Source organism: Chiloscyllium plagiosum, unplaced genomic scaffold (genome assembly GCF_037043375.1).
Source record: "Chiloscyllium plagiosum isolate Xiang-an unplaced genomic scaffold, Cpla_swu_hap1 HiC_scaffold_3, whole genome shotgun sequence".
Classification (NCBI taxonomy): domain Eukaryota; kingdom Metazoa; phylum Chordata; class Chondrichthyes; order Orectolobiformes; family Hemiscylliidae; genus Chiloscyllium; species Chiloscyllium plagiosum.
The window spans coordinates 140,486,395-140,499,335 of NW_028270141.1; the positions used below are offsets into that span (position 1 = coordinate 140,486,395).

The following is a 12,941-nucleotide window of genomic DNA, read 5'->3' on the forward strand; positions in this document are numbered from 1 at the left end:
AACTGGCAATGTAACATCTTTATTTAAAAAGGGGGAGAAGCAAAAAAACACCAGTAACTATAGGCTAGTTATCTTAACATTTGTCATTGGGAAAGTATTCAAGTCTGTTGTAAAGGATGTAATAGCAGAGCATTTAAAAATACATAATATGGTCAAGCAGAGTCAGTGTGATTGCACGAAGGGGAAATCGTGCCTGATAAACTTATTTGAATTCTTTTAAGGAGGTCAGGAACAGGAGGAAGCAATGAATGTAATATGTTTGGATTTTTAAGAAGGCATTCAATAAGGTACTGCACTTTAACTACTTAGCAGGATAAGAGCCCATGATGTTGGAGCTAGGTTATTAGCAGAGATAGAGAATTGGCTAATTAATAGAAGACAGAGAGTGGGATAAAGGAGGCTTTTAACAAGGTTAAGCAAGAGGGCAAAAAACTTGGCAGATAGAATAACTTGGAATCCTTATGCTAATCTCAGCCTGGTATCAGCTGGAGCAATCTGCAGAGTTCTCCCGCTGTCTGCGCCTCCTACTCTGCTCAGTCAAGGGGACCATGATGTGCACTTGTGGTTTGTTGTTCTTTAAACGTTAGGAAAGAGAAAGCGGAAGCTCATCTTCCAACATAAAAATCAAAGATAAATTTGCAAAACTGTCTGCAGGATCCAATGAAATCCTGGGTGTCAGTCGAATTTGTCTTTCGCCTGGCCTAGAGGTGTACTGCACTCAGTAAAACACGTAAAAGCTGCTTAAGTGATCACCCTGGATATGTGATGGAGGAAGGTGGCAGAGGTTGAGGGAAAGATGGGTGTAAGTGCCTCTGCAGGGCATTACCCCGTGAACATTTCTGTCATAACACAGTGCTCTATTGACAGCCTCATATCAGACTCTTTGATGGCCTGGCCCTGGGTAAAAGTTTTCAAGACCATAGGCTGCTCTCTCACACTAGGGAGAGACAACTGGTGGTGAGTTCACCCTGGGGGTCACCATGCCTCGGGTGAAGGGTAAGGCTGGGAAGATTGGACTTTCATGGTTAAACTCAGCCGATGGTGGAACTGAACCTGTGCTGTTGGTGTCACTCTGCAGTATCAAGCAGCCATCCAGCCAGATGAGGTAATCAGCTGCCCGTTCCCAGCTGGGCTAACCTGCCTGTGTATGGAGATGCTGAGCACTGCAGAAGAAGCTGTGATGTTTTGGAGTACTGTGAGCCATGATCCTGATGCTAATGGGTGTCCCTTTTGTTTCCTGTCTCCAGTTGGGGTAACCCTGTTTGTGGCCCTGTATGACTATGAAGCCAGAACAGATGATGACCTCAGCTTCAGGAAGGGCGAAAAGTTCCAAATTCTTAATAACACGTAAGTACCGAAAAAGAGAAAAAGGCCAATATGATAAAGACCACTGCTTTTGAGAAATGTTACTTCTTTCATCCAATCTTGAGACTTCTGTAGAGTTTAGATGAACACCACAAGTGACTTTGTGTGATCCTCATCTATTACCGCCAAGACAACTATTACCCATCAGTCAGCAAGTCAGGTGTCTCATTGGTTGGCTTGCATTTAGTATTATTTTTTTTAAGTAAAGCATTAAAAGGAATCATTAATGCCAGCTGTCACCATGGTAACGGCTGTTTAATCTAACTTGTGGAGTAAAGGAATTTATATGTGGAGCACTCTGCCACTTGGAAGCTGACACGTTTAAAGGGAAGTCTTGACACAAAGTTAAGGGAGCAGGGAATAGAGGGATGGGGTGGCAGGAGGGTTCAGGGAATTATTAGAGTGGCAAGAGGTCTATGTGAAATATTCAGGAATGCATTGACCAGTTGGGCTGAAGGGCCTGGTTTTAAGTTGTGGATTCAATTCGTTTCTGTGCATCATAGCCACCCCCCCCCCCCCCCCGCCCCCGCCCCCCTGTAGTTTTACCAGTCCTCCCAAATGCAACTATATGACCACATTCAGGACTGCAGAGTTTGAGATTCCAGGAGGAAACTGCAGTCGTAAACAAACAACATGTTCAAGGGAGAAAGTGGGGGCTGCAGATGCTGGAGATCAGAGCTTAAAAATGTGTTGCTGGAAAAGCGCAGCAGGTCAGGCAGCTTCCAAGGAGCAGGAGAATCGACGTTTCGGACATAAGCCCTTCTTCAGGAATCTTGAAGAAGGGCTTATGCCTGAAACGTCGATTCTCCTGCTCCTTGGATGCTGCCTGACCTGCTGCGCTTTTCCAGCAACACATTTTTAAGCTAAAACATGTCCAAGGGGCTGAGACGAGTTTGATCCTTTCCATGACCGAATCGCCGAATATTGCAGATGCTGATGATCCAAAAGCAGAACGGAAAATTCTGGAAGCCATCAGCTGGCGAGCCAACATCTGTGTATTCAACAGCTGACCACTCACCATGAAGAAAGGTTCATGCCCCAGATATGTCTATTTATCAACAGATACTGCCTCACCGTTTGGAAAACAACAGGATATAATCCTGGAAATGGGGAAGAGAAATCCGGCTTATGAGGAAAGAGGGTTTAATTGTACAGCTCTTTGATAGAGCTGGTATGGGCACAGTGGGCTGTTTTCTCACCCTTAGTATGCAAATCCATCTTCTGTAGCTCCTCATTTTTCTCTGGGTTCTCAAGCTGTATATCCTTTCATTGAGCACTCAATAATGAACAGCAACTTATTTTTTATATCAGAGAAATCATGAAACTTGTTCCTGTGGATGAGTGAGCTGCTTTTCTTCACCGGGTATAATATATCCCATCCACTTAACAACAAGAAACAAGAGCATTAGCTATTTCCACAGCAGACAGTGCATTAACTGAGATGTTTTAATAAATCTGTGCAACACCTTAAAGTAAGACCACATTTTAGGTTCCACATGATGTGAAGGATGTTAAGGCATTGGAGAGGGCACAGAATATAAACCCATTATAACACTGTCTGGTGTAAGGAAACAGGAATACAAGAACTATTTGGAAAATTCAGGGCTGTTTTCAATACAGCAGAAGAGATGATGGCTAACTTGATATCATGTTTGAAGTTGGCCCGAGTAGACAGAAGCAGATTGTTTGCAGTGATTGAGGTCTAAGACAAGCGGATGTTAATATCTGATTAAATGCAGGAGGTTGAGAGGAAAGAGAAACAGAACAAAGAACAACACAGCACAGGAACAGGCCCTTCAGCCCTCCATGCCTGCGCTGACACATTTTGCTCTTTTATACTAAAACTGCCTTCACTTACAGGATCCCTATCCCTCTATTCCCTTCCTATTCATCCAAGTGCTTGTGTGTCTGCTTCCGCCAGCTCCTCTAGCAATGAGTTCCAGGCACTCACCACCCTTTTGTGTGAAAAATTTGCCTCGCTCATCTCTTTTAAACTTCCTCTCCCCCCCCCCCCCCATCTTGAACCTGTGTCCCATAGTAATTGACCCCACCACCCTGGGAAAAAGCCTTGTACTTTTCACTCTATTCATGCCATTCACAATCTTATAAACTTCTGTCAAGTGGTCTTCAATTTCCTGCAATCCAGTCTTTCCAACTTTTCTTCATAGCTAAAATCCCCCATACCAGGCAACATCCTGGTAAATCTTTTCTGTACCATCTCCAAAGCACCCACATCCTTCTGGTAGTGTGGTGACCAGAACTGTACACAATATTCCTAGTGTGGCCTAACTAAAGTTCTATAAAGCTACAGCATAACTTGACCATCCTTGTACTCAGTGCCCCTTCCAGTGAAGGCAAGCACGCCATAGACCTTTTTTACTGCCTTATCCACCTGCGCTGGCACCTTCAGTGATCTGTGGACCTGCACACCCAGATCCCTCTGCATAACAATACTCCGAAGGGTTCTGACATTCCCTGTATAAATTCCACGTGTACTTGACCTTCCAAAATGCATCACCTCACATTTGTCTGGATTTTTACCCAGAGGGCTGTGAGCTCTGGAGAAGCAAGTGATTATTGCTGCGGTCAGCCAGCATCCCAGAGCACACGAGAGAAGGGATCTAAGGCAAAAGAAGGACTTGCCCAGTTAACACAGATATGAGGAGGAATTTTGTCTCTCAAAGGGTGGTGAATCAGTGGAATTCTTTACCATCGAGAGCTGAGTGCGTTCAGGACTGAGCTGGACAGATTTCTGCTCAGTAAGGGAATTGAGGGTTTTGGGGAAAAGGCAGGAGAGTGGAATTGGGGGGTTATCACATCAGTTATGAATGATGGAGCAGACTTGATGGGCTAAATGGCCGACTTCTGCCCCTGTGTCTTGTAGTCTTAAGATAAAAAAAGCGATTGGAGGACAGAACAAGCACATTAGATGCTCACACAGAAGGTAAGCGCAGGTTTTGTTGGACAGCCTGCATGTGTTAAACAGGTAGCCCCCATTTGAGGTACACCCTTTTTGGCACGTTTTTAGCGTCATCAACTGAATAGCGTTCCCTCCATTTTTTTTTTGTTTTAGTGCAGGTGTCAAGGATTGAATTGTGATTGCACGCGCTCAGTCCGTCCCCCCCCCCAACCCCGATCCTCTCCCTCCCTCCCTGTCGCAGGGAGCGAGGACTCGGGAGAGAGGAGCTTGGAGAAGGATGGCAAGCTGGAGGGAATGAGCCAGAGCAAATGAGCGAAGCCAGGAGTGAGGGGACCAGAAGAGGGTAATGAGGAGGGTTCAAAATGGAAGACCAGATGGAGAGAATAGGTTGAAAGAGGAAACCATTACATTTTTAACTTCAAAATTACAGGATAGGAAATGACCCCCCACTCCCCCCACAATGACATTGCTGCTTATGGAAAAGTGACTTTCATTGCCCATGCTGTTTTCTTTTTTGCAGAAACATACGATACAGTTAATAATGAGGGATATTTTCAAATTCACTTGTGGTTATTGGTCCTTGACAGTGATGACAGTGTATGGCAAACGTGAAGTTATCTTAAAGGGCTGACCCTCGTCCTGGTGATTTAGAATTTGAGAATTGATGCAAATATCAAACCAGGTCAGAAGGAATTATTCCCAGGATCACTGGGAACTAACTACAACCGAATGTTGCCAGTGAAGACAGAACCTCCTTCCTGTGTGAAGCAGCTGCTGGGAGCAGCTTCTCCCCTCCCTGTTGATGTCATTCCCAGTTGTCATTGTGCTATGCAGTCAGTGTGACACTGAGATTTACACGGTTACCCAAAGCAATACACTAAACACAGTCTGTGTGTTTTTTTAATCTACAGGACGGGTCCCAGTGGGACGAGCAGTCTGCCTGTGCCAGCCCTGCCTTTACTGAAAGAGTTCAGACCCAGCTTAGCTCTGGTGGCTTTAACAGTTCCCTCTGTGCCCACACTGAGACAAAAGCTGTTTTCACCAGCCCCCTTTTCCCCACTGCCCTTCAAAAACTAAAAGACCTGTTGGATGGCGTTCCCTCCAGTGGGTCACAGCTGAGAAAGCAGACCTGTCCAAGCCCTTCCCTCCGTTCAAAGGCTACAGGACACCAAAGAGCCAAGCAGCACCTTAAAGAAGAAAAATACTGTTTTCCTTCCTTTCAGTGTAAAAGATCACAATCACGAATAACGTGTGGGTACAAATATCTGTCTGGATCAGTCCTCCCGTTCCCTCTATCTGACTCCAGCCCTCTTTCCAGGTTCACTCTTTGCTATGTATTTGGGGTACTCTGACCTTTGCTCTCTAACCTCAAATGATCTGTCCTTGGCAAAGGTCTCATCTCCAAACCCACCATCCTACCATGAATTCGAGTTTGGTCTGACCATGACCTTTTTGTCACCTCAGCCTCCAGGAGCAGGGGCCAGGCATCTTTCTCCTTTACTGTGAGACGTTTGTCCAATTCCTTGAGCCTTTCTCTCCAGCTCCCCTCCCTCTGGCATCTTACTCTATCCAGATTGTCCCATTGAGAAATGTTAGCATCACCTGTACTGTCTCAGCTTCCCTGTTCCCTGCATTCATTCAAATGTACAATCCACTCACCTTCCAGCCCTCTGTTCTCTCAGCCAATCCAAACCCTTGTCTTAAAACCAGCTGTCAAAGGAGTTTTGTCGTTGGTTGCCATAGCGACTGCACCCCAACCTTCACTCCAGCAGAGGTCAAATGTCAACTGTCTGACACTTCCTACTACCTTCCTCTCTGCACCGCGACCCTACTCCTGCAGCACTCCCCAAAGCCTGTCTACCATCTACAAGACCCAAGTCAGGAGTGTGATGGAATACTCCCCATTTCCCTGGATAGATGCAGCTCCAAAAACACTCAGGAAGGGTGGCACCATCCAGGAAAAAGCAGCCCGCTTGATTGGCACCATCCCAGTACCTCCTCCATCACCAGCAGTAGCAGTGGTGTGGACTATCTACTAGTTGCACTGCAGAAATTCACCGAGGCTCCTTACCCACTGCCTTCTAAACCCACAAACACTCCATCTAGAAAGATGAGTAACAGATGCGTGGAACCACCAGCACCTACAAGTTATCTTCCGAGCCATTCACCATCCTGCCTTGGAAATATATCATTGTTCCTTCACTTCACATTATGGGTCTACCATCACCAAATGGACTGCAGTGACTCAACAAGGCAAACTCACACTCTGCCTCTATTGCTGATGAAGAGCTTTTGCCCAAAACGTCGATTTTCCTGCTCCTCGGATGCTGCCTGAACTGCTGTGCTTTTCCAGCACCACTCTAATCTAGACTCACCACCACCTTCTCAAGGGTAACTAGGGATAGCCAGTGACTCCCATGTCTCATGAATGAACTATTTGAAAGTTGCAGGCTGAGATGTTTGTAGCTACACCAGTACTGCAGCGGGGTTGTTCTAATATGAAGCCTGGTTCCTGCATAGGATTTATGGAGCTCATAGCTCCATAATCCCTTTCTTTTCTGAACATAATCCCTTTCTTTTCTGTGCATCTCTTTGATGTCAGATGCTGAGTCACATCGCACAGCAGAGACACTGAGTATGGCAGCAGCCCTCCTTCAGTTTCAGTCACCTAAAAAAGGTTGCAATTCTGTCAAATTTTTCAGACATTAATTGATGTAGACCTTGTTTGAGAACATTTAGTGGGGGCTGACAGCTTTTCAAATCACAACCTTCCCAGTCAGAATGAAAATATTCAGTAACCCCCTTGTGCTGCTTGGAAGGAGTCTGTTAATGATGCTTTGAAAGAAGCAGAACTTTTCACTGAGATAGAGATCAGGATGAAAGGCGTGGCTTGGGTCATAGAACATAGAAGAATACAGCGCAGTACAGGCCCTTTAACCCTCGATGTTGCGCCGAACCAAGCCCATCTAACCTACACTAGCCCACTATCCTCCATATGCCTATCCAATGCCCGCTTAAATGCCCATAAAGAGGGAGAGTCCACCACTGCTACTGGCAGGGCATTCCATGAACTCATGACTCGCTGAGTAAAGAATCTACCTCTAACATCTGTCCTATACCTACCACCCCTTAATTTAGAGCTATGCCCCCTCGTAATAGCTGACTCCATACGTGGAAAAAGGTTCTCATGGTCAGCCCTATCTAAACCCCTAATCACCTTGTACACCTCTATCAAGTCACCCCTAAACCTTCTTTTCTCCAATGAAAACAACCCCAAGTGCCTCAGCCTTTCCTCATACGATCTTCCTACCGTACCAGGCAACATCCTGGTAAACCTCCTCTGCACCCGTTCCAGTGCCTCCACATCCTTCCTATAGTATGGCGACCAAAACTGCACACAAAACTCCAGATGTGGCCACACCAGAGTCTTATACAACTGCAACATGACCTCAGGACTCCGGAACTCAATTCCTCTACCAATAAAAGCCAGTACACCATATGCCTTCTTCACCGCACTATTTACCTGGTGGCAACTTTCAGAGATCTGTGTACATGAACACCAAGATCCCTCTGCTCATCCACACTACAAAGTATCCGAACATTAGCCCAGTAACCCATCTTTTTGTTACTCATACCAAAGTGAATCACCTCACACTTACCCACATTGAACTCCATTTGCCACCTTTCTGCCCAGCTCTGCAGCTTATCTATATCCCGCTGTAACCTGACACATCCTTCCTCACTGTCAACAACTCCACCGACTTTCGTATCATCCGCAAACTTCTAGCCCCTCCTCCAGATCATTTATAAAAATGACAAACAGCAATGGTCCCAAAACAGATCCTTGCGGAACACCGCTAGTAACTGCACTCCAAGATGAATCTTTACCATCAACTACTACCCTCTGTCTTCTTCCAGCCAGCCAATTCCTAATCCAAACCTCCAACTCACCCTCAATGCCATACCTCTGTATTTTTTGCAGTAGCCTACCATGGGGAACCTTATCAAACGCCTTACTAAAATCCATATACACCACATCTACCGCCTTACCCTCGTCCACCTCCTTAGTCACCTTCTCAAAGAATTCAATAAGGTTTGTGAGGCACGACCTGCCCTTCACAAAACCATGCTGACTATCCTTGATCACATTATTCCTATCCAGATGTGCATAAATCCTATCCCTTACAATTCTCTCTAAGACTTTGCCCACAACAGAAGTGAGACTCACCGGCCTATAGTTACTAGGGTTATCCCTACTCCTCTTCTTGAACAAGGGAACCACATTTGCTAGCCTCCAATCTACTGGCACTATTCCTGTAGACAATGAGGGCATAAAAATCAAGGCCAATGGCTCTGCAATCTCCTCCCTTGCTTCCCAGAGAATCCTAGGATAAATGCCATCAGGCCCAGGGGACTTATCTATTTTCACCCTTTCCAGAATTTCCAACACCTCTTCCCTACATACCTCAAAGCCGTCCATTCTACTTAATTGTGACTCAGTACTCACATTGACAACAATGTCCTGTTCCTGATTGAATACTGACGAAAAGTATTCATTCAGTGTCTCCCCAATCTTTTCAGCCTCCACACGCAACTTCCCACTACTATCCTTGACTGGACCTATTCCTACCCTAGTCATTCTTTTATTCCTGACATACCTATAGAAAGCCTTTGGGTTTTCCCTAATCCTACCAACTAAGGACCTTTCATGTCCCCTCCTTGCTGCTCTTAGCTCTCTCTTCAGGTCCTTCCTGGCTACCTTATAACTCTCAATCGCCCCAATTGAACCTTCACGCCTCATCTTTACATAGGCCACCCTCTTCCATTTAACAAGGGATTCCAATTCCTTATTAAACCACGGCTCCCTCACACGACCCTTTCCTCCCTGCCTGACAGGTACATACTTATCAAGGACACTCAATAGTTGCTCCTTGAACAAGCTCCACATATCAATTACGCCCTTGCCTTGAAGCCTACTTTTCCAAGCCACGCATCCTAAGTCGTGCCTCACCTTATCATTAATTTCCCTGCCCCCAGCTATAACTCTTGCCCTGCAGTGCACACTTATCCCTCTCCATCACTAGAGTAAAAGTCACCGAATTGTGGTCACTGTCCCCAAAGTGCTCACCTACCTCCAATTCTCGTTACCCAAAACCAAATCCAGTATGGCCTCACCTCTTGTTGGCCTATCTACATATTGTGTCAGGAAACCCTCCTGCACACATTGGACAAACACCGACCCATCTAACGAACTCGAGCTATAGCTTTCCCAGTCAATATCAGGAAAGTTAAAGTCCCCCATAACAACCACCCTATTACTTTCACTCTTCTCCTGAATCATCCTCGCAATCCTTTCTTCTACGTCTCTAGGACTATTAGGAGGCCTGTAGAAAACTCCTAACAGGGTGACCTCATCTTTCCTATTCCTAACCTCAGCCCAAACTACCTCAGATGGCGAGTCTTCATCCATCGTCCTTTCCACTGCTGTAATACTATCTTTGACAAGCAATGCCATACCTCCCCCTCTTTTACCCCCACCTCTGACCCTACTAAAACAGTTAAACCGTGGAACCTGCAACAGCCAATCCTGTCCCTGTTCTACCCGTGTCATGCTGCCGACCCGTGCACAGAGCCGTCCAGCCAGTTGCCCCAGGCTGTGTACCTCTGCACATTGCCTCCAGCTCACACCAAGACCAGCTACCGCAGGCTGTGTACCACTGCACAATGCCCCCAACTCACACCAAGGCCAGCTACCCCAGGCTGTGTACCACTGCACACAGCCCACAGCTCACACCAAGGCCAGCTACCCCAGGCTGTGTACCATTGCACACTGTCCTCACCTCACACCAAGGCCAGCTACCCCAGGCTGTGTACCATTGCACACTGTCCTCACCTCACACCAAGGCCAGCTACCCCAGGCTGTGTACCATTGCACACTGTCCTCACCTCACACCAAGGCCAGCTACCCCAGGCTGTGTACCACTGCACACTGCCCCCACCTCACATCAAGCCCTGCTACCCCAGGCTGTGTACCGCTGCGCACTGCCCCCAGCTCACAACAAAGCCAGTTGCCTCAGGCTGTGTACTACTGCACACTGCTCCCAGCTCATACCAAGGCCTGCCGCCCCACGCAGTGTACCACGGCGCAGTGCTCCCTGCTCATACCAGGGCCAGCTACCCCTGACTGTGTACCACTGCACACTGTCCCCTGCTCACACCATGGCCAGCTACCCCAGGCTGTGTACCACTGCAAACTGCCCCCTGCTCACACCAAGGCCAGCTACCCCAGGCTGTGAAATACTGCACACTGTCCCCAGCTCACACCAAGGCTAGCTACCCCAGGCTGTGTACCACTGCACAGTACTCCCAGCTCACACCAAGGCTAGCTACCCCAGGCTGTGTACCACTGCACAGTACTCCCAGCTTACACCAAGGCTAGCTCCCCCACGCTGTGTACCACTGCACACTGCCCCCAGCTTACAACAAGGCCATCTACCCCAGGCTGTCTTCCAATGCACACTGTTCCCAGCTCACAGCAAGGCCAGCTACCCCAGGCTGTGAACCACTGCACACTGTTCCCAGCTTACACCAAGGCCAGCTACCCCAGGCTGTCTTCCAATGCACATTGTCCCCAGCTCATATCAAAGCCATTTACCCCGGGCTGTGTACCACAGCACACTGCTCCCAGCTCAGACCAAGGCCAGCTCCCCCAGGCTGTGTACCACTGCACACTGTCCCCAGCTTACACCAAGGCCATCTACCCCAGCCTGTGTTCCAATGCACACTGTCCCCAGCTCATATCAAAGCCATCTACCCCAGGCTGTGCACCACTGCACAGTGCTCCCAGTTCAAACCAGGGCCAGCTACCCAGGCTGTGTACCACTGCACTCTGTCCCCAGCTCACACCAAGGCCAGCTACCCCACACTGTGTACCACTGCACACTGCCCCATGCTCACCCCAAGGCTAGCTACCCCAAGCTGTGTACCACTGCACACTGTCCCCAGCTCACACCAAGGCCTGCTACCCCAGGCTGTGTACCACTGCGCACTGCCCACAGCTCACAACAAAGCCAGCTCCCTCAGGCTGTGTAACACTGCACACTGCTCCAAGCTCATACCAAGGCCTGCTGCCCCAGGCTGTGTACCACGGCACAGTGCTCCCTGCTCATACCAGGGCCAGCTACCTCAGGCTGTGTACCATTGCACACTGTCCCCAGCTCACAATAAAGCCAGCTGCCTCAGACTGTGTACCACTGCATACTGTCCCCAGCTCACACCAAGACCATCTACCCCACGCTGTGTACCACTGCACATTGCCCACAGCTCACACCAAGACAAGCTACCTCAGGCTGTGAACCACTGCACACTGTCCCCAACTTACACCAAGGCCAGCTACCCCAGGCTGTCTTCCAATGCACACTGTCCCCTGCTCATATTAAAGCCATCTACCCCGGGCTGTGTACCACTGCACAGTGCTCCCAGCTCATACCAGGGCCAGCTACCCCAAGCTGTGTACCTCTGCACACTGCCCCTTGCTCACCCCAAGGCTAGCTACCCCAGGCTGTGTACCACTGCACACTGTCTCCAGCTCACAACAAAACCAGCTCCCTCAGGCTGTGTACCACTGCACACTGCTCCCAGCTCATACCAGGGCCAGCTACCCCAGGCTGTGTACCTCTGCACACTGCCCCCAGCTCAGAACAAAGCCAGCTGCCTCAGGCTGTATACCACTGCACACTGTCCCCAGCTCAAACCAAGGCCAGCTACCCCACGCTGTGTACCACTGCACACTGTCCCCAGCTCACCCCAAGGCCAGCTACCCCAGACTGTGTACCTCTGCACACTGACCCCAGCTCACACCAAGGCTAGCTACCCCAGGCTGTGTACCACTGCACACTGTCCCCAGCTCACCCCAAGGCCAGCTACCCCAGACTGTGTACCTCTGCACACTGACCCCAGCTCACACCAAGGCCAGCTACCCCAGACTGTGTACCTCTGCACACTGACCCCAGCTCACACCAAGGCTAGCTACCCCAGGCTGTGTACCACTGCACACTGTCCCCAGCTCACAACAAAGCCAGCTACCCCAGGCTGTGTACCACTGCACACTGCCCCCAGCTCAGAACATAGCCAGCTGCCTCAGGCTGTGTACTACTGCACACTGTCCCCAGCTCATACCAAGGCCAGCTACCCCAGGCTGTGTACCACTGCACACTGCCCTCAGCTCACACCAAGGCCATCTACCCCAGGCTGTTTACCACTGCATACTGTCCCCAGCTCACACCAAAGCCATCTACCCCAGGCTGTGTCCCAGTGCACAATCATTCCAGCTCACACCAAGGTCAGCTACCGTAGGCTGTTTAGCACTGCATAGTCCTCCCAGCTCATACCAAGGCCAGCTACCCCACGCTGTATACCGCTGCACAATGATCCGAACTCAGGCCAAGACCAGCTCCCCCAGGCTGTGTACCACTGTACACTGCCTTCTGTTTGCACCAAGGTCTGCTACCCCAGGCAGTGTACAACTGCACACTGTCCCTAGCTCACGCCAAGGCCAGCTCCCCCAGCCTGTGAACCACTGCACACTGCTCCAAGCTCACGCCAAGGCCAGCTCCCCCTGCCTGTGAACCACTGCACACTGCTCACAACAAAGCCA

At 49.0% G+C, this 12,941-nt stretch overlaps 1 protein-coding gene across 6 annotated transcripts in view; it reads left to right on the plus strand.

The window, feature by feature from the left end:
- Positions 1-12,941, plus strand: part of LOC122548458 (tyrosine-protein kinase Fyn) — a 336,794-nt gene that overhangs the window by 204,375 nt on the left and 119,478 nt on the right. For all 6 annotated transcript variants that reach the window (XM_043687161.2, XM_087983880.1, XM_043687155.2 and 3 more), the window contains one exon: positions 1,248-1,347. In XM_043687161.2, coding sequence (XP_043543096.1) covers positions 1,248-1,347 — 100 coding nt within the window. The remainder of the gene's footprint in view (positions 1-1,247; positions 1,348-12,941) is intronic.